The sequence below is a fragment of the Salvia hispanica genome, chromosome 5 (genome assembly GCF_029641045.1).
Source record: "Salvia hispanica isolate PSC_SH4W2 chromosome 5, Shi_PSC_v1, whole genome shotgun sequence".
In the NCBI taxonomy this organism is placed as follows: Eukaryota; Viridiplantae; Streptophyta; class Magnoliopsida; order Lamiales; family Lamiaceae; genus Salvia; species Salvia hispanica.
In genome coordinates, this window is record NC_142696.1 from 38,649,159 (window position 1) to 38,672,193 (window position 23,035).

At 38.2% G+C, this 23,035-nt stretch overlaps 1 protein-coding gene and 3 pseudogenes across 2 annotated transcripts; all 4 read right to left on the reverse strand.

The window, feature by feature from the left end:
• Positions 1–434: 434 nt before the first annotated feature.
• LOC125189382 (dirigent protein 1 pseudogene) lies at positions 435–1,130 on the reverse strand (annotated as a pseudogene).
• Positions 1,131–5,448: 4,318 nt separating this feature from the next.
• Positions 5,449–6,665, reverse strand: LOC125187281 (dirigent protein 22-like). 2 transcript variants are annotated; one of them, XM_048083836.2, is made up of 2 exons: positions 5,999–6,665; positions 5,449–5,861 (listed from the first exon to the last, which is right to left on the reverse strand). In XM_048083836.2, the coding sequence occupies exons 1-2, from the start codon at positions 6,602–6,604 to the stop codon at positions 5,808–5,810; spliced, it is 660 nt and encodes a 219-aa protein (XP_047939793.1). In that variant the 5' UTR covers positions 6,605–6,665; the 3' UTR covers positions 5,449–5,807. The 2 variants fall into 2 exon arrangements, with proteins under 2 accessions (XP_047939793.1, XP_088914568.1); XM_089058442.1 differs by lacking the exon at positions 5,449–5,861 and having other exon boundaries at positions 5,867–6,665.
• A 2,847-nt stretch (positions 6,666–9,512) lies between these two features.
• On the reverse strand, positions 9,513–10,244 carry LOC125189381 (dirigent protein 1-like; annotated as a pseudogene).
• A 2,163-nt stretch (positions 10,245–12,407) lies between these two features.
• Positions 12,408–13,050, reverse strand: LOC148926807 (dirigent protein 1 pseudogene; annotated as a pseudogene).
• Between the last annotated feature and the right edge of the window lie 9,985 nt (positions 13,051–23,035).

A 23,035-nucleotide genomic window follows, 5' to 3' on the forward strand; every position in this document is an offset into this window, starting at 1 on the left:
TTCATCCATAGTAGTAGAGTCATTTTTTTCGGTATGAAAATTAAGAAAGAGATGTTAAATATATTAAGTGAATAGATAAAATGTAAGGAAAAAAGTGTTATTTTTGCTCAAATATAAAAATGACTCTACTATGATAGAATGTTTCGAGCCACTCCTATAAAATGAAGGGAGTAGTAATTAATACTCCCCCGTCCTGGATAATTCGTCCCAATTTTTTATTTCTGTCCGTCCCACATAATTTGTCTCATTTCACTTTTACCATTTTTGGTAATGGACCTCATATTCCACTAACTCATTCTTACTCATATTTCATTATAAAACTAATTTATAAAGGTAGTACTCACCTTCCACTAATTTTTTCAACCCACTTTTCATTACAATTCTTAAAACCCGTGCCCGGTCAAAGTGACCCGAATTATTCGGGACGGAGGGAGTAATAGTAATCAATCTTATTGCAAAGGCATACAAATGAATCATGAGATAGAACATCTCGAGCTCCAAAATAAAAACATAGCTAGGGACAAAAGGTTGAGTAGATGGTGAATTCTATAACGGTATAGAGGCTGGAATCCTCTCTGACTGCGCTCGAGTAGGTGCTGAACACTGCGTAGCCACGCGCGAACCGGAAAACCCCCGTTCCCCCAACGACGGCCAGCCTGCGCCGCTCTTTCGCCACCTCATTCCGGCCGGCGACGCTGAGGCTGCTCCCGTTGTACTCCCCTGACGTGAAGACGACGTTGTAGCTCATCGCCATCGCTGCATTCGCCATGTCAGCGGAGGTCATGATGCCCTGCGCCTTGCCCAGCGCCTCTGTGTCGGCGCTGGGCCCGGCAGTGATCATGTCGTCGATGACGAACACTTTCCCGAAGGAAAGAAGCGCGTCTGTGAAGACGGCGGCGCGTGCGACCTCGTGAATTGTTGCATTTGGGCCGCCCACTATGTCTTGGGCGTAGAATTGAATTTTGGCTAACTTTTCATTTTTGAGGCATAAATAATTGAGCTTGAGTTCATCTACTTCATCACCTATTTTCCGACTGTTTATTTGCGTCGCACCAAACAAATAAAGAACAATCAAAACTTCATATATATTAAGGCTTGCCATGGACAAAAATGTGTATATAGGGTTTAGATATTTCAGAGAGTTCGTTATATTGAGTGATGTGATTTTGGTGGGTTTAAATAGTGAGTTGATGAAATTGCTGATTACGCAAGTGATAATAATTTAAAGTTATAGTTTTGATTTTCAATTTTATATGACTATTGACTTTGTATTTAATTTGAGTAAGTTTAAAGTTATAGTTTTGATTTTCAATTTTATATGACTATTGACTTTGTATTGGTTGTTCATATGAATAAATGTCTAACTTTGATTTGAACAGATTTTATATAATTTTAAAAAATAAAGAGAAAAAATAAGTAAAATATACTCCCTCCGTCCACGAAAATTCGTCCCGGTTTGACCGGGCACAGGTTTTAAGAAATGTAATGGAAAGTGAGTTGAAAAAGTTAGTGGATTGTGGGTCCTACTTTTAAAGTATTAGTTTTATAATAAAATGTGAGTAGGAATGAGTTAGTGGAATATGGGGTCCACTACCAAAAATGGTAAAAGTGAAATGGGACAAATTTTGGGGGACGGACGGAAATGGAAAATTGGGACAAATTTTCGTGGACGGAGGGAGTAATATCTTATTTCTATATAATAATTATTTTAGAATAAGTTAATTGAATGTGAAGTCAATTTACTAAAAGTAATAATGCATAAGACGATATTTAATAAATGTGGATATTCTAAAATGTTACTTCCTCCGTTTTCTCATAGCTGGGTCACTTTTTTTTACTTGATTTGAAGTATTATTTTTCCAAAATAAGTGCTAAAAAGAAGCGATTCAACTATAAAGAAACAGATGAAGTAATATAATATATTAAATGATGAATGAATGCGTGTAATTTGCATTCCGAGATGTTCTAGTTATAATCTCTCCGTACCATTAAATATGAAATGCTTGTTTTTTCACACGTGTTTTGGAAAAATAATAAGTAATATAATTAGTTAAAGTGAAAAAAAGTGAAAAAGAGAATAATGTAAATGATACTCTCCTCTATATTATTCTTTATCTTACTTTAATTTCTCACTATTTTTGTTATTTCTAATAAATTTTTTAAAATAAGTGCGAGAAAATATCTTTCATATTTAATTGGACAAATGGAGTATTGCTCCATCGGTCAAGAGTGTTTTCTTCATTTAATTTTCACGTTTATTTATTGCTTGACTTCCAATTGATGTTGATTGCGATTAAGGAAAACCTTTTTTAAACAACTAGCTGCAAGAGCCGCCTAAGACTTTGAATATGAACCAGGTGTCATGTGAAAATAAAATGTTCTATTGAATTTTATATTATTTGACTGTGATAGAAAGAGATGATCCGTAAATTTCATCTGGCATGTTTCATAACGAAATTTACTTCAATGTTACTTATCAGATTTATACAGAAAAAATCAAGTAAATAACTGCCCTCAACAAATATAAAGGCATATTTTTTACGTTTTACATGCATGCAGTCCGCATAAACATATAATCTAACAAGTTTTCAAATATATATTACTACTATAAATATAAAAATATGTACACTTTACATTTTTATCAAATATGTAAACTTTCTATTTTTATCAGTCCCGTAAAAATAAGTATTTCCATTTATGAAAAAATATCTCAATTTATTACTAAATATATAAATTATTTACAACTTATACCACCATCAAAACACTAATAATAATATGAGTCTCATTATTCAGTAACACTACTTTAACTATATTTCTCCTCTTCTCTTTTACTTGACTAAGAGCATCTCCAATGGAGGCTAGCGGATAGGCTAGCCGATCACGGGCGCTAGCCGATCCGCTAGCCTCCATTGCGGCAATTTAGGCTAGCCGATCGGCGAGCTCTAGCCGATTCGCGGGCGCTAGCCGATCCGCTGACGGATCCGCTAGTCTCCATTGCAGGCTCAATTTCGGCTAGCCGATTGCATTTTTTTAATGTATTTTTTATGCATTTTTTTTATTTATTGTATTTTTTAATGTATTTTTTAATATTTTTTTATTGCATTTTTAATGTATTTTTTTATGATCTTTTTTTAATTATGTGATTTTTTTAGGATGTACCCTTTTTTTAAATTTATATAAAATTATTGCATTTTTTCGTATCTGTGTCGTAAATTTAATTCCGTATTTTGCGCGATTGTAATTTAAGTAATTTTTTTTATTTAATGTAATTTGTTTTAATCAATGTACCTTTTTTTTATTTAAATGAAATTAATGAATTTTCCCGTATATGTCTCGTAAATTTATTTTCGTAATTTATCATAAATTTAATTTCGTAAATTGAATTATTTTTATTGCGGCTATTTTCTTAAAATGATGATGTGGCAGGTGGAATTTTAGTGCTGATGACGTGGCAGGGAGAGAGAGTGGTTAGCCTGTGACTGGCCTAAAGCCATTGGAGATGCTCTAATTTTGTCTTCATTCTCGTGCCATAGGGAGATATATATGGTTATACTAAAATGACAACAACAATCAAAATGACAAAATAACGCTAATAAAACCCTTACATTTAGGAGCAGATTCAACCCTAGCCTGCCACGTGGTAGACTTGTTTGCCTATGTATTGCAAATTGCTTGATTATCTTTGATTTCGTATCGCAGATTGCTTGGAACCATTTATTTTTATAGGTGGAGTAGATGCACAAAAATGCTCAAATCCCCAGCGAGTGGTGAGCAGAGAGTTACAAAACAAACCCAAGAAAACAAAACAACAAACCAAAGCCGCTTGGAGTACTACACACACCAAGCTAAGAGCCTAAGACAACAAAGACAAAGGCACAACTCTTAGCCTAATCTAATACTAGCACAAACACCACACCAAGCTTAGAAAGTCAACATACCCACATAAGTCGCGTACCTCCTTCAAACGTGGAAAAGGAAGAAAGCTAACCCCATGTGGACATCATAGTCTAGCTCTCTGTGTGCGTTCCACTCCATGCCACTTTCTTTGACTAAATGAGATTTCTTTTCCATGCACTCTTTGATTCCGACCATCCTCTAATGTTGTGTATCACTTGTTCTGTAGATTATGGAGAGTCCCAATGCCATTCACATATCCATATACGAAGCTAAGTTGTTTGTCTAGATATCACATACTCCCTCTGTCCCATTAGAAATGAAACGTTACCCTTTTTTGTCTGTTCCATTAAAAATGAATCGTTTCATAAAATGGAAACATCTCTATCTCTACTTTTTCATCTTTCTTACTTTACTCTCTCTTCATTAACTCACAAAATAACACTACATAAAAATCCGTGCCAATTTCCAAATGTTGCATATTTAATGGGACGGAAAGAGTATTATTTATCTATGAATCGCCGATTGCTCGTCTAGATTATCATTTTAACCATGTTATCATAGGATTCTTGAATGTGTTTATCTATAGGTTGTCATATATATTTACAAGCTAACTAAACATTTTTAAATGCAAAAAGATACATAAACCCCAGAGTTATTAATGATCACATATAAGATGTTTAGATTACGACATGATGACCATAATTAATGATTTGTCAGTATTTTTCTTTAGGTTGAATATAAGTAGTCTATTGGGTAGAATTTTGTATTTTTTTTGTTTTACATATCTTATACTTCCTCCGTCCACAAAAAATAGATCACTTTTGCCATTTTGGGACGTCCACAAAAAATAGATCACTTTTTAAAAATGGAAAGTTTATCTCTCATACTTTTCTCACTTTTTCTTCCCTCTCTCGTACTTTACTTACTTTTTCTCCCTATCTCTCTTACTTTACCTACTTTTTCTCCTCATCTCTCTTACTTTACCAATTCTACATTAAAATCCGTGCGAACAACAATAAATTTATTGTTTGTGGACGGAGGGAGTAGTATGTTCTTCGAATTTTCTCTGGTTGTATTAGCCAAACAATTTTTAATTTTAAAATGACATTTAACCTATAGCAATGACTGAAATATGTTGTTAATAGACATATCAAAAGAATTAATATTTATTAAAACAAAGTTAATTTGAATCTGGAGATTCGTTCTAGATGAATTTTTTTGATAATAAACAATAACAATTAATCTACCTCAATTGAATATATTATTAAAAAAATTCATGTAAGAAATTATACAATGATATAAAACCATATAATATTAAAGTCATATAACAACAAACGCAGTACTCCCAATGAAACTCATTAGTCTTATATAACTGATATATACATCGAATTGAACATTAAAACTCGTACCCCCTCCGTCCCGGAGTATTAGACTCACTTCTTTTGAGCACATAATTTAAGGAATTGATATTTAAATAGTTAAAATGGAGAGAGTAAAGTATTAGAGAGGGAAAAAGTAGGAGAGAGAAGAGAGAAAAAAGTAGGTGGAGAATAAAATAAGATAGATGCTTTTTGCTAAAAAAGGAAATGAGTCTAATATATTGGGACATCCCAAAAAGGAAAGTTGGTCTAATACATTGGGACGGAGGGAGTATCATATTTAATAGACGGAGGTTAGTATCATTCAACTACAATGCCCATTTACTTAAAAACATGTATGGAATTTCTCGTTGCACAGCATCTAAATATATGTAGTATATTCCAAAACACACTTTTTATTCTTGATCACAACTCACATTTTGATCACATCACACTGGTTCTCGTCGCCATCGCTGTCACCTTCATATATGATTCCTTGAAACTTCCCCATCTCCTTCGAGTCGAGCCCTGGTCCTCCGGTGATCACGTCGTCTAGGACAAGGATCTTCCCGAACGATAATGGGTCGTCCGTGGAGATCGCGTAGACTGAATTTGGAAAAGGAAAATTTTCATTCATAGAAATGTAAGGAAAAGAAACAGTGCTTTAGCGACAGACGCTAACAAAGTCATAAACACAATCAAAGTTGAAATTCATCATAATTCCCTTATCACATCGCCACAACCTCATTGATTGTAGCGCAATAGGTTGTGTAGATGTTATAATCCAACACCGATACATTAGTTATGGTGGAATTAGTCTTTTGAATTGCGTATCCACGTGCAAATCGGAAAACTCCAGTGCCGCCGGCAACCGTGAGTTCTCGCTGGGCCAGGGCGATCTCGTTCCGGCCGAGAATGCTGAGCGTGTAGCCGGCAAAGGGCCCCGCCGAGAAATAGAAGTTGAGGTTCACCGCTATACCTATCGTGTTTAGGTCGGCTCTTGTGAGGAGCCCCTGGAGGCGCCCGAGCGCCTTGGAGTTGGCGGCCGGCCCGGCCGTGACGAGGTCGTCGATGACACGGACTTTGCCGAATCCAGTCTTGGAGGTGGCGGTGATGGAGGCTTGCGCCACGTCGTACGTTGTGGTGTTGGGGTGGTTCACACTGAGATCCTGGACGAAGACGCGGAAATTTATGAATTTTTCTTTTCCACGGCAAAAGCTGTCAGGGAAGCCTGTGACTTCCTTGACGACAAAGTCTTCTTGCTTTCTAGCGTCCACGCTCATGTTGAGCGTGAACGCGAGCAAGCATGAGATTGTTAGCATCAAACCAATTGAGGCTAGCTTCGCCATGTTTTTATTGCTATTTTGAACTTGATAGGTACTATGAGAATGTTGTGATGTGATTGGTTTTGTACGTGGTGAGGGGTTTATATAAAGGTTTTAACAATATCTAATGATTAATGTTCATACTTGGAAATAATAACTTGTCTTCCATGTGCTTTTAGAGCAACTGATCCAAAAGAAACATATAAATCCCCCATTAAAGTGTCTAATTAGTTTGTTAGTTGCAATTATAGTATTGAGTAAAATGCCAAATCCAGTGGATAAAGATATCTTGGTCCTTGCTGTAATGCACTATATAAAGATATCATTAATACGACCCACCTCATCAAGCGGATAAATGCAAAACTTTTCATTTTCATTGGATTTTTTTTTTATTATTATAATTGGTCTTATTATTTTAATGAATAAACAAACGGAAATTTAAAATAACACAAATACGATGTAGCATTACACTATTATGATACTCTGAAGCAACGAAGCTGCAGGTGGCTTCGTAGTTACAGCTACGATTTTTGGATTAATCAATATAATTTCATATTTTAGTACTTGCGTAACGTCAAATTCAAGTTCATATTGATCATGGATCACACTTGAATAATGGACCCAATTGATATTGGTGAAAATTTCGAAAGGCAAGGAGCACTTAACATATAGTAATACTCTTATACTAGTGGTCCCCTAACATAAAACAAAAAAAAAAGTAGCATTAAAATAGAACAAGCAGAAAAAAAAAATTAGTAGGATAAATTACAATTCCAAGATCTATTAATGTATGTCTGTAAAGATGTACTCCCTCCGTCCACGAATAAGAGTCCCATTTACTTTTTTGCACTTGTTTTGTAAAAATGATAATAAATAGTTAAAGTAGAGAAATGATAAAGTAAGATAGAGAATAATGTAGACAAGACTCTTATTTACATTATTCTCTATCTTACTTTATCATTTCTCCATTTTAACTATTTATAGTCATTTTCACAAAACAAGTGCGAAAAAGTGAACGGAACTCTTATTCGTGGACGGAGGGAGTAATAACCTTCTTCCTATTGTATATACAGAAACACTTCATACACGTAATATGCACACTAAAATGAATTGAAATGAAAGGAGAGAAAAGAAATATTTTGCTTTACCATGCTCTCTCAATTTTAACTCTATATCTTTTATATGTACAAATTAAATATGAAAAGATCATGACATTAATCCAGGCACTAGTAAACCATCATTATTGTGGTTACAAGAAATGAAAGCGAAAATAGACGGATCATATTTTCTCCTTTAACATTTATAACAAGCTCACACTTTTTAGGCTATTATCTCCTTCAAATGAAATGCATCTTAGAGCATCCACAATGGATGCCCGATCGTGCGCCCGATCGGCCGAGATCGGGCTCGGGCGCGGTCGGGCATCCATTGCAGCCCTCGGTCGCGCCCGATCCCGAGCCCGACCGATCGGGCGTGAGCTCGGGCGCCCATTGCAGAGCCGCGCCCGAGCCCGAGCCCGAGCCATATTTTTTTTTTTTAAATTATTTAACCCTAATTTAAACCACTATAAATACTCCATTTTCTTCACTTTTCACACACCAAACCTTTCACTTTCTCTTCTATATTCTCTCAATATCCACACTTCCAACAATGGATCCGAGTCAATACCCGAGCCCGAATAATATCCACAGAGGACTAAGAATATGATCAAGAATTTGGCGCAGAGGTTGAATTTAGATGACTAGTTTGGTTTTTTCTTTTTTTTAGTATTTTAGTTTTAATGTAGTTTTTTTTTTTAATCTAAGTATGATGTAGTTCCACTTTTCTATTAAGTAATGTAGTTTTTTTTTTTTTTTTTTTTGCATTTGTGGTGTTTGAAATAATATATTTTGATAATTTATAGTAATTAAAAACAAATTAAAAAAATAATAATTTAAAATTGAAATGAAAAGTGGATAAGAGATAGGGCATGCACTAGGGCTCCACCATTGCAGAAAGATAGGGCATACTGACGTAGCAACCACTAGGGCTCTCACTAGGGCTTCCACTAGGGCATCCATTGTGGATGTCCTTATAAACCGTATATTCATTAATCGATCGAACTAAGGTTCAGATTTAGACAGATTCATACACTAGAGTTATACGAATACAAATAATCCGAAAACGAACAACAATAAAAAAATTAAATCAGACGAAATTATAGCCCAATACTTTTCAGCCTAATAAATTTCTTAAGCCCAACTTCTAAACAAGCCCATAAATAAATCAAAGATTCTAAACTGAGACCATAATAAGTCCATTAATTAATACACCAAAGTCATGAGACTGAGAGGTGATGACGTCATCATGAGGAGGATATGAAATTTCAACAACTCCATCTCCACGTCTTACCTAAAAGAATACATGGTCTGAATTGCATATGAGCAATCAGCTCCCGACGGTTGACCAGCGTTTATTAGCTTATTTAAATTAAATATAAGAAGGCAACTCTACATAATAAAAAATTCAGTATGTGCAGCCGATTACCATTGTAGAAACATAGATAAATGAAAGAAGAAATAAAGGCAACTCTACATAATAAAAAATTCAGTATGTGCAGCCGATTACCATTGTAGAAACATAGATAAATGAAAGAAGAAATTTTATTTCTATAATTATGATTGACTGAAATTATCACGTACGTGACAATTTGTCCTGATCATTATAATTTTACTCAATTCTATACCTGAGTTTAATACTCTCTCCGTCCAAAAAAAAATATGGACTTTGGGTTCGGCACGGGTTTTAATGGAAAAATAGTAAAGTAAGAAAGAGATAGAGAGGAAAAGTAATTAAAGTGTTATAAGTGGAGAATGAGTCTCACCTCTTAAATAGAAAAGAAATTCTAAAATTGAAAAGCGCATATTCTTGTGGGACGGACTAAAAAGGAAAGAGTGCATATTCATATGGGACGAAAGGGAGCATTAATAGTAGTAATCAATCTTATTGAAAAGGGAATACAAATGAATCATGAAACAGAACCTCTCGAGCTCCAAAATAGATACTGTACATAAGATTTAGGGACAAAAGGTGGAGTAGATTGTGTATTCCATAACGGTATAGAGGCTCGAATCCTTCCCGACGGCGGTCGAGTAAGTGCCGAGGACTGCGTAGCCTCGCGCGAACCGGAAAACCCCCGTACCCCCAACGACGGCCAGCCGGCGCCGCTCTTCCGCCACCTCGTTCCGGCCAGCGACGCTGAGGCTGCTCCCGTTGTACTCCCCCGACGTGAAGACGACGTTGTAGCTCATCGCCATCTTTACATTCGCCACGTTGGCGGAGGTCATGATGCCCTGCGCCTTGCCCAACGCCTCTGTGTCGGCGCTGGGCCCGGCGGTGATCACGTCGTCGATGACAAACTTTCCCCAAGGAAAGAAGCGCGTCCGGGGAGACGGCGGCGCGTGCGACCTCGTGAACGGTTGCATTTGGGCCGCCCATTACGTCTTGAGCGTATAAATGAATTTTAGCAACCTTTTCATTTTTGAGGCATAAATAATTGAGCTCGAGTTCATCTAATTCATCACCTATTTTCCGACCATTTGTTTGCGTCGCACTAAACAAATAAAGAACAATCAAAACTGCATAAATATTAAAGCTCGCCATATGAAAATGTAAATGTAGGGGTTAAATATTTTGGGGAAATTTATAATAATAATTGTGTGGTTAGGAATTTTGGATGGGTTTATATAGTGAGTTGATGAAATTGCTGATTACGCAAGTATCAATAATTTGAGTAATTTTAATTTGGTTTTATATAATTAATTGGTTATTATATTTATTTTCGATTAAATATATTGTTGACTTAGTATTCTCTATTCACGTGAATAAATTTTTTGACTTTGATTTGCACAAGAAATGTAAAAAAATGAATTAAAAAAATAATAAAATTAAATCTTACTTTTATATAATACTCCTAAAATTTTAGGTGAATAGGAAGTTAATTTATTAAAATTAATAAAAGTGAAATGAGATATTGAATGATGGATATTCTGAAATGACAATATGAGATATTTAATGGACAACGGATAGTTTAATTTTGATTTTGAGAAATCTAATTCTAGTTATATATATTAGTCAATATGTTTTCTTCGTTTAATTTCCTTGTTTCTTTTTCTATAATGTTCTCTTGACTTCCAATTGATGTTGATTGAGATTATGGAAATTTCTTTCAAACTAAGGGGCCTTAAGACTACAGGATATATGAACTAAGTGTCATGTGATAATCAAATTATTGTATTGAATTTTACATAATTTGACTATGGAATAGAAAGACAAAATCAGTAAATTTCATCTGGCATGTTTGTTTTCGTCAATATATGGTGTAGCAGTTATCGTAAGAGACTTTTCATATTGTAATCTACTTCAATAACTAATGTATTTATACAGAAGAATTATATAAATAGCCCCCAATAATACTGTAGTTTTTGAATAAAATATAATATTATGGGAAGTCTCTAGACTATATAATTTATATTTAATGTACTTTTAAACATTTTTTGCTTTTACTAAAATGTCCTCAACAAATAATGGTATTTTATACCCTTTTCATCTTATGGGTTATTCCAAGATAGTTGAGTTATTTCCATTTTTTGGCAAAAACTGTATCCTCTCTCGTACTTTCTTCTATCTTCATCTTTTTTACTTTATTCTGTTCACTTTAACTTATAACACATCAATTTCTTAAATACCGTACCCAAAAAAATGCCTCAATTACCTTGGTACGGAGGGAGTACATATTTACATCCCAAATAAATCATATATCAAGTTTTTTAATATATATTACTCCACTTACTACTAAATATTATATTTATAATACAAAGTAAAAAAATATTATTCTTGATTGTGTTTAACTAAAGGTTGTCATTCGTATTTACAAGCTAACTAAACATTTTAAAATGCCAAAAAATATATAATCCATAGCTAGAGTTTATAATGATCACTTATAATTAAGAAGTTTAAATTACGGCATGGTAACCAATTAATTAATGATCGCCCATTCGCCCGTGTTTATCGAAAGGTTGAAATGTTGAATACTTATTTACTTACGGAATGATGATCACAATTAAGAAATTTTGATTAGGATATAGTCGTAGATAAATTATTACTTAAAAAGTTGCTTTTCGGATCTTTACTAGCTTGCTTAATATAGTCGTGCTCTTGCAGAATTTACGTGAATGAAAATTCTTTAAGTAGGCTATGGGGTAGAATATTGATTTTTTGTTTTATCTTGTGTATGTTCTTCAAAATTTCTTTAGTTATGTATATAGTCAAACAATTTTTAATGCTTTAATGACATTTGAACAGATGGCGAGGACTGCAATAGGAGTATTATTAATGGGCATGAAAAGGATATTTATTAAAAGAAATCGAATTCCAATCCGGAGACCCGTTCTAGATGGTTTTTTGGTAAAACACAATAACAATTAATCTATATAAATAAAAAAACAAGTAAGAAACTACACGCTACAACAAACCTAGTACTACTATCGTTTGAGGAAACAAAATTAGAGACACCGTTACATGAATTGGAAAATTTTTAAAAATAGCCAAAATTATAGACATAAAGAAAAGTGTACATTCTTATATTGAAGATACAATTGTCCACTACTCCATTTTCCTTTTATTTTTCTAAGACATTTTCGTTTCGGTCTTTACTATTAGTTGAGACATCAAGATAGAGAGTGTAGATGATATAGTGGAGTATATTTTAGAAACACCAATTAACGTCCTTAACTGACGTATGTATAGCACACAACATCGAAATATATTCCAAAACACTATTTATTCTTGATCACAATTCACATTTTCATCACATCACATAGGGACAGGGCAAAAGGTGGTGTAAATGGTTAATTCTCCAACAAAATAGAGCACCGAATCCTCAACTCGGCTTGAATAAGTGCTGACAACGGCGTAGCCACGTGTGAACCGGAACACGCCGGTTCCCCCAACCACGGCTATGTGGCGCTCCCGGTCCAAAATCTGATTCCGGCCAGCAATGCTGATGGTGCTCCCCTTATACTCCCCCGATGTGAAGACAACATTGAGGCTCATCGCCATCGCTGTCACCTTCATATCGGCCGAGGTTATCATGCCTTGAAACTTCCCCAGCTCCTTCGAGTCAGAGCCCTGGCCCTGCAGTGATCACATCATCCAGGACAAGGATCTTCCCGAACGATAATGGGTCGTCCGTGGAGACCGCGGGGCGTGCGACCTCCTGCACGGTCGAGTTCGGACCGCCTGTCACGTCATGGGCGTAGAATTTAATTTTGACCAAATTTTGATTGTGAAGGCAGATGTTGTCGAGCCGTAGCTCATCGCTGGCACTAATTTTTGTGGCGATCAACAAAGTGAAAATCACTAAAATTGGATAATTGGCATTGAGTTTTGCCATATCAAAGTTGTGTGTGCTTATGAGAGAGAATTTCTATAAGTTATCGATATTGCTGTATAAGAATGGGATTAATATGCTAGGAGCACTAGTAGGCGCGGAATACGTATGACAAATTAATTACATAGGAATGTTAATTGGACGCAATATAATAACTGGCGTGAGAAGTCAGTTTGATTAACAATAAAATACAAGTGAAATGAATTACTGAAACACGACTTTCATTTGAAAAGAATAATTTAATAGTAGACCTGAAATCTCAATATGATACATTCAACGGTGGATGAAATTATGAAGGGAGTACTCTTAACATATTTTTGGAATATTCCTGATCTAGATAGGTGTAAGATTTAGACCGGGTGAGGACAAACCTAGTTTGGATGGTGACAAATCCATATCTAAAATAGAAAATATGACTAGAGGACTAGAGGCCTATATCTTTGGATTAATAACGATATTTATCTTGATCTTAGGAATTTATTAATGTAACATTAAATTGACGAAATCAACTTTGCTTTTATATTCCATAGTCAATGCCGAGTAGCGGTACAATTTAAATTCTAAAATTGCCCAATGCTGCAGTTTAGAGCTGTAATTTGGTTGCAATAAGACCATTATTTTTTGGTGAAGGGTGATTATTGATAATACGTTGATGTGTGTTGCTCGTTTGCTTATATTTTTCGTTTTTGTCTTAAGTTTTGGTAGAATGCTTATTTTGTGGTATGTTTTTACTGTTGTTTATATCCTAAATTATTTCTAGATCGGTTCGTACAAATTAAAAAGACATGAGACTTTGATTTTCTGCGGCATATTCGATTCTTCTTGAGTTATTTTAGTTTAGAACATATTCTATATATTTCATGACTCTGGGGACTTATATATTGCAAATTGATTGATTGATTCACCACGACAGCGTGGAATCAAATCCTAGGACCCGCTCTCATTCATATATAGATTGATTGTGTGGATTGTATACGCGTATGTACATGTCTTGAGATTGAAAAATATGATCAAAGTTTGAAGTCGTGTAATCTTTTATTAGGGGAGAGGAAGACTGTTGATTTTTCTGTACGTGTTTTTAGTTAAATTCTATTGTTTTTTTTGTGACATTTGAGGATTATTACATAGGTTTGTGTTAAAATGATAACTCATTTTAAAGTGACACCGTGACATCACTTATACAACAATATTATAAACGCTATACAACAATATTATAAACGCTATGCAACAATATTCAATACGCTAGATAGCAATCTATAGTGTACAACATATTGTTGGCCGTCTTTTTTAACTTTTTTTTTTTTTTGCGACATGGCAGCTTATTATTCGTCCACGTATATAAATAATTGGCTAGAAATAGTGGTATGATGTTATTTTAAGAGGTGTGGCACCCTAACACGCCCCTTATTACATGTCATGATTTTGGGCCATAGGTAGAAGTTAAATAACGAATCACAATTGGAAAGTTAAGGGGTTAATATTAAGCCAACATAAGATAGAATATATGCAAACTATGCAACTTAGTTTATAATAAAGCAAATCGACACAAGGGAAAAGCCAAATTCTATACCATAACTTGTTTGTATAAACATTTCATAAATCACAATTAATCTAGGCCAAAGAATTAGGTAGGCGCGGGCATTATGTGCGCCGCCATCAAGCACCATTATCTACAGAAATTTAAAAATGACTAATTAATTAGAATGCTTAAGAATTAACTACGGTGATTAATTGAAAATTATGAATTAGACACATGTAACATGATATTAAAGACAATCATGAGGCCGTAAACTCGTTTGATTTCCAGTTCTCCAATCTCCAATTCTAATCGCGATTGATCTTCAAAATAATAACCAATGGGCTGAGGAATGGAGAGTAAAAATTGTGTGATTTGTTTCTTTCGTAAACACTTCAATTTTTTTGGCTTATGAATGGAGGTAATTTTATTTAATTGATTTATTTGATACTAAGGGCAAACTAAAAATACTATAAATATTTGTATTCTACACATAAATAGGGTATATAATAAGTAAACTAGTCTTATGAATTTGTCGAGATTTTGGGCCTTTATTTCAACATCAATTTTTTTATACAATCCTCAGAAAGGCCTAAATACGTTAAGATATCAACAGTTTCGAAGTCTTAACAAAGCATTGTTTATAGTACTCTTCGTATTTGTCATTTCTCTCTTTTCATTATAATTTATAATTAAGTTTATTTACGAATAAACCAACGGACTGAAAAATCATTAAAATAACTAAAAATAGATGATTAAAAACTATAAAAAATACATAATTTAATAAAAAAATACTCTCTTCGTCCCACAAGAATATGTGTTGGAAAGATAAATTGAAGTGTCCCAATTATGTTGGGAAGAGAAAGTGTGGAGTCCCAAAATCTTTGGAAAGTGGATAACATTTATAATGTAGAGTTCCAATATTATACTCCCTCCGTCCCACAAAAGATGTCACACTTTCCTTTTTAGTTTGTTCCGCAAAAGATGTCACATTTCCATTTTTCGAAAAAGTTCTCTCTCACATGAATATAAAAATAATATTTTCTCTCTCCATTTAACACATAAAATAAAATCTCCTAAAATCCCGTGTCATCCCACAAGTGTGACATCTTTTATGGGACGGAGGGAGTAGTTCCTAGGTATATTTATATCTAGAGTCCTATAAATACCTATGTATTATGCATCAACAAGAACAATTCAAATCAATCAAATTGTAGCCTTCAAGAGTTCTTGTGTTTTATTTTCCGCATTTTACTTTTCAATATAGTATCAGAGCAGGTTCGATCCTCCGCATGGATCGACCTGTCTCTATAGCAAAAAAAAAAAAAAAAAAAAAATATCAAAAACCTCCCAAATACACAGCCGAGAGTCAGCACATGTAAACCATACAGCCGTGAAAAATTGAAGAGCTGGAGCGTGTGCGCATAATGGTCGGCGAAGCGCTAACTGATGATCAAGCAAATGTCTGGAACATGAGCAACAACAGCGCCGAAATTGTAACAGAGAAGAGAACCAACAACGGTTGATTGTCAGTTGGTCGGAGGAAAGGCCGTACCGGTCATGTTGGAGAAGGAGGTTGAGCACAAAAATGGTAGAATGCTCGTCATCTCTCCTCAATCATGGAGAAGACACTGGAGGAGCAGCCAACGTCTTCGCGGCGAGGGAGAGAGAAATGACGTCTCCCCACATCCGTTGTGAAGGCCAAGGTGGGAGTAAAACCTTCGAAGTAGCCATCGTCAAAGCCCAACCAGGAGAAGCCCGCCGAAACGGTGTGCACAGTCGAGGCGGCCGAGGTGGCCAGAGGCCCATTGCCAAAAGTAGTCATTGAGGAACTTTCCTAGAGGAGAGGAATCCCACTAACTGAAGGGAGAAGAGTCTGAGCTGGTCGGAAAGGAGACCATCGGGAAATGAGCTAGTGTCAGAATGGCCGCTGCCCAGCCACTGCGAAGAGCAAACTGACTTAACAAAGAGAAACCCATTGAGAATACCTCGGCATCGGAGAAGACGACGAGTCATCCAGAGGGCGAGAAACTGACTAACTGGACCACTCGTCCTCAAAACAGAAGCACCACCAGTGGAGGGAATCCTCCCAGTAATTGAGTCGGATGCAAGAAAGGGAGCCATTGTCGGAAGTGCATGAGAGAAGCGAAAGCAACCTGTCGAGCAGATGTCATCCAGGAGTATAAGCGGTGCCACCCGGCCGAGGGTGAGAGAGAGTATCCGACCGAACAATCCCTCTCTAAATTTATGTTGGAGAAAGAAGGCAAAGATGACCGGAGTAGGAATCACGAGAAAGCTACAACAATGAAGCCGTGCTAAAGTTTAGGAATCATCGAGACTTTGTATCGTCCTTTCGGATTGTCCATCAGACTGTGGGTGAAAAGCCGTGCTAAAGTTTAGGCGTGTTCCAAGCTCGCGCTGTAGACTAATCCAAAACTTCGAGGTGAACTTCGGGTCACGATCAGACGTAATCGTCACCGGGACTCCATGTAATCGCACAATTTCTTGAATGTAGATCCAAGCTAGCCTATCTGATCCATGGGTTATGGGGATCGGTATGAAGTGCGCACTCTTGGTAAGTCGATCTATGATCAGCCAGATCGTGGTGTTCCCTTTTAGGATCCTTGGCAATGCCGTCACGAAATCCATGGCGATGTGCTCCCATTTCCACTCGGGTATCTCAAGCGGTTGTAAGTTTCCGTACGGCTGTTGATGTAAGGCTTTCACCTGTTGGCAGGCTAAACAGCGCTCCACAAATGCTGCGACATCCCTCTTCATGCCGTTCCACCAAAATGACTTCTTCAGGTCCTGGTACATCTTTGTGCTCCCGGGGTGAGCAGTGTATGGGGTTTCGTGAGCTTCACTCATGATCTCGTTCTTGAGTCCTTCGTCGTTCGGCACGCACAATCTCCCTTCAAAGGTGAGAGCGTTGTTGGAAGCCTCGCTTAAACTTCCGGATTCACCGGTTCTTACTTCGACTCGAATCTCCTCCAACTTCGCATCCATCCGTTGTGCTGCAACGATCCTCGTCCTTAGATTAGGCTTTACTACTAAAGCGGCGATTCGGCCCTTCACGGTTTCGGGTGCCCTCACTACTTCTATTGCAACTTACTCAACTCTCTTACCAAACTTTCCTCTTCTGTCAGAAGAGTAGCGAGTTGCGAATGGTCTCTACGGCTCAAGGCATCTGCCACTACGATTGCCTTGCCAGGGTGGTAGTTGATGCCACAATCGTAGCCCTTCACCAGCTCGAGCCACCTTCGTTGTCGCATGTTCAGGTCCTTCTGCTCGAAGAAGTACTTCAAACTCTTATGGTCCGTAAAGATTTCGCACCTAACTCCGTAGAGATGATGCTTCCAAATCTTTAAGGCATGCACTACCGCTGCTAATTCTAAATCGTGGGTTGGGTAGTTCAACTCATGGGGTTTCAATTGTCGTGACGCGTAGGCGATCACCTTGTTGTTCTGCATCAACACGCATCCTAATCCAACCTTCGAAGCGTCGGTGTAGACTATGTAGTTCACTCCAAGCTCTGGCACAGCTAACACTGGTGCGGTGGTCAATTTCTCCTTCAAGATTTGAAAGCTCGCTTCACACTCCGGCGTCCAGTTCACCCTGACTCCTTTCTTGAGCTGTTGGGTCATCGGTCTCGCTATCTTGGAGAATGCTTCTATGAACCTTTAGTAGTATCCTGCCAAGCCCAGGAAACTCCGAATCTCGTTCGGCGTCGATGGCGACTTCCATTTTTGCACCGCCTCCACCTTGGCGGGGTCCACTCGGATTCCTTCTGCCGACACAATGTGTCCTAGAAAGTTCACTTCCTTCAGCCAGAATTCACACTTGTTGAATTTGGCGTACAACTTCTCGGCCCTCAAAGTCTCCAACGCGATTTGCAGATGTTCCGCGTGCTCCTTCTCGTCCTTCGAGTAGACTAGAATGTCATCTGTGAATACTAGGACGAACTTATCCAAGTATGGGTGAAATACCTGGTTCATCAAGTCCATAAATACCGCTGGGGCATTCGTCAGACCGAACGACATCACGATGAACTCATAGTGACCATATCTGGTTCGGAATGCGGTCTTTGGTATATCCTCCTTTCGTACTCTCAGCTGGTGGTACCCGGATTTTAGGTCCATCTTCGAGAACACGCCGGCTCCTCGGAGTTGATCGAACAGGTCGTCTATCCTCGGCAGTGTAGGAACTGGCAGCGGAAGCGCTCGCATAAATCAATTACATAATAATCAGATCTATTTAGCAGATTATTTAGACAAAACCTATTCGCGTAATTATCACATGTATCATGCTCATAACTTGAATTAATCATGCTTTAAGAATATTGAAACCTAAAACATGCTTTTCTACGGAGCAGAAAAATACCTAATTAATTCTCCAAAGAATTGAAGATGGCTAGCTTCTTCTCCACGTGATGCTTTGAGTACTAGACCACAAATCTTCTCTCTGGTTCCCGAACTGTATCCCAATATCAGTGTGGGCTGATCTTACTAGAATACTAGGACTTAAATAAAGAAGACAGAAGAAATCCTTTTTGGAATAGGAGAGGAATTCGAAAATCTCCTCAGCTGGGGAGGGGAATTTTCGAAAATTACAATAATGAAAATTGTGTTATTTTCGTCTCCTTTATTCTCCTATTTATATTAAGTTCCTTTTGGGCCCAGACAGGGATCTATGGAAGGTTTTGGATATGGGCTCATCCAATTTACTTTTTACTAATTAAATTGAACCCTCAATTTAATATAAGTTATAATTGGAATATTACGAGCAGCCACTACAGAAGTAATATTGAACTCTCCCCATCCAAATCCGAAATTACAAGTAATCCGGGTTTCTGTTTAACTTTTATTTCCCGTGCTTAAGATTAAAATATCCATTAATTAATTAATGTCTGCTATTGACTTAATTAATTAACTTCTTATTAATTCCAAGAGTGGACTTAGCATGAAACGCTTATTTATTATTCATAGAGTAATCAAACTCCAACTAGCTAGGTTCCGAATAATAAAACCTTGTTTCGCGCTTCTCTTGAGGACATTATCAAACGAGACTCAACTCGCGCACGATTCAATATAATAGCAATCCCAGCACCGCTAGATGTTGATCACCACTACCCAATATATCAGGATAATTGGGTTACAAAAAACCCGCACCATTTGATAAGTCAAAGTAGTGCATAATCAATACCGTATGCTCAATGCTAACCTACATTGATTAAGAAATAAATATTTATCAAGACCTCGCCTTTCAGTACATAGCCTAAGGCAAGTCTTGCTGTTAGATCCGTTCAGTGCTATACCACACCAATGTCATCTTATTTTAGTAAGGCTTAGAAATATGCGGACTGACATTGCAACCTTTCTCGATGGATAGTAAAATTCCAACTAGGTTGTGAAATTCATCTTTTTCTTTGTTTAGAACTGACCGTGTTACCTTAAAGTGGACGACGCTCACAACCAGTCTACTAAAACAAAGACTTAGACTTTGTTAAGTTAACTTATACATTTAAACATGCATTAACATCCATTAAATGTAAAACATAACAACATTATGACAAAAATAATCTGTTTATTCCTTTGGAAAATAAAATAAGAGTTTTACAGTATTCAATCACTCGAAACGTGATTTCTAGTATACAAACTCTAACAGGCAGTGGGTACTTGTTCTTGAGGGTCAATTTGTTCTCATTGACCCGTCCTTCTTCTTAACGAAGAGCACCGGTGCGCCCCATGGTGAAACACTGGGCCTAACGAATCCTAAATCCATGAGCTATTGCAGTTGTATCTTGAGTTCTTCCAATTCCTTAGGCGTCATTCGGTACGGTGCCTTGGATACAGGTGCGGCTCCAGGTTCAAGGTCGATCGTGAATTCTAACTGCCTATCCGGCGGCGGTCCAGGAAACACTTTGGGAAAAACATCGGGGAAATTTTGCACGACAGCGACGTCTTCGAGCCTCCTTTCCTCCTCCTCCTCTCTGTGGAGATAGACAAGGTAGGCAGGGCGTCCTTTCTTCATCATCGCGGTGGCTTGTAACGCGGAGATTATGGCGGTTCGCCGGCTCATCGAGATTCCGTGGTACACGATGGGTTCCGTACCTGGAGCTTGTAGGGATATCTGCCTCTCCTTACAACGAATCGTCGCAAAGTTCGCGGTCAACCAGTCCATTCCTAAGATTACGTCGATATCTCCCATCGCCATAACTTGTAGGTCATGAGCAACTAACTTAAGTTCTCCTAGTACGATTTCTACGTTCGAGCAAGTTCGGGCAATCTCTACTATCCCTCCTACTGGTGAGGACACCATCATCCTATGTTCAGATTTTCTAGCAGGCAAGCTCAAGGTATGCACACACAACTCAAATATGAAAGAATGCGACGCGCCCGTTCAAACAAAACAACAATAGGGGTATCGTGGATTTCGCCTATACCTGCCAAGTTTCCACTCTCGTGATTCCCTTGCTCAATTCTGAATTGCTTCTGACTCACGGCATACGCTCTAGCTTGTGCGGGAAGTCTCGGGCAGAAAGGTTGTTGCTGCCGCTGAGGTTGATCCCAGTTCACTCCCGATCCCGTTGGTGGCGCCCTCGGCTGCTGACGGAAACCTTGATTGTTCTGCCTCGACCCGATTCCCATGTTTCTACTCGGACACTCCCTAGAGAAGTGACCGTTTCCTCCGCAGTTGAAACACCTAATCGGGTTCGGCACTCTACACTCCCCAAAATGGTACTTGGCGCAAACATTGCATTGGGGTGGTCTGGCCTGGGAGCCGCTCCTCTGGTTGAACGAGGTCTGCCCGCCTCTATACGGCGGTCGGTTCGGGGCGGGGCGGTATCGCTTGTTGTCATAGTGGGTCCGACTCTCGTCCCACCTCCTCTTATCATGGTTAGGGCGTGGCAGGGGTAGTGCCAGCATAGTGTTCCCCGCGCTCCTCTCCTTAGGCATCGCCGCCTCAACGTCCAGTGCGAGGGCCAGCGCCTCTGCGTACGTAAGCTTTCCACTGACAGCCAACGTCATCCTAATCTCAGGTCTCAGGCCCTCACGAAACTTATCAGCTAGCTTCTCGTCAGTATCTGTCTGTTCCGGCGCATAGCGGGTCATGTCACAAAGCGCACGGTCGTATTCGGTCACTGACAGGCGCCCTTGAGTGAGGTTGTAAAATTCGGCTGCCTTTGCCTTGCGGTAGCTCTTAGGTATGTACTTGTTATACACCTCGGTTTTGAAGTCCTCCCACATTATCCCGTCCACTCGGTCCTGGGGCATGGTCTTCAGCTTGGTATCCCACCAAAAGTCGGCGGACCCGGTTAGTTGATGCGTCACGCAGATCATCTTCTCCTCATCATTGCACACCAAGGTCTTGAAAATGCGCTCCAAAGCGCGTACCCAGGTTTCAGCCTTCGCTGGTTTACCCACCCATTCCGTCGAAGAGGGGAGGCTTTTGGTCTAAGAACAGCTTCACGACTTCCCTATTTACCCGTGGAGGTGGTGGTGGCGGCGGCGGCCTTGGTTGCGTCACACTTTCTTCTTCCGAAGCCTGGGAGGAGGGTTCCTCGTGCCTTACGTTGCGTCTAGGCGGCATTCTGATTCATTTTCACTTGAGTCGTTAGCGCACTTATTCAAACCCAAAAATAGTAATGTGATATATTTTGAAAGAAAAGTTTGATTCTTTCTACAAGTAAGGTCCAAGGGATGACCACACAATAGCATTGTAGGAAAACAGTTGCGCAAGAAAAGGCGTAATAAAGTTGCACCACAAAATGAAAGATGCTTGGGAGAAAAGAGAAAAAAATAGAATGGGCAAGTACATTCACGCAATAAGGTAGAAAAGAGTAGAGATAGCTCATTGCAAGACAAGATAATAAAAAGGTGCAATTTCCCCATTAATTCTTAAAACGTGGCCAAAAGGTCTTAGTACATCGAATGAAAAGGAGTAAAGCAATTGCGAAAGAAAAGGTAAAGTAAGTAAAGGTCTTAAAATTCTCAAAACATGGGGAAAGGAAAACAAAAATCACTATTTGGTCGCTAATCATCTCCGCCCTCATCCTCTCTCGGTTCTTCCGACTCTCCGCGTTTGAGCTCTCTCCCTTCTCGGATGGTCCCATCTCCTCGTCTTTCTTCTCGTCGCTTAGGGGCGAAGGAATTGAGGTGAGCATCTCTTCGACCTCCCTTCTAGCAAGGACGGCTCCCGATCCCACCGTGTACACATCCTGGTAGGGTTTGCGGCCCTACTCAGACTCGAATTCATTTAAACATATCCATAGCCCTATAGCCCAATTGAGCGAACTCTCAAACCGGGCATCAGACGCACAATATCACAACAAAACATACATAGGCATGGCATAACAGTTAAACCACCCTAATCTCTCCACATTTATAAATTTGCAACATAAGAGAGTTTAAGAATAAAGCCCACCTTGACTACTTAGATTTCAAGTATGTTCTTTCCCTTTGTTATCCTGCTTCGCAACCGAGGTTTCACCTTTTAATCACATAGGCAC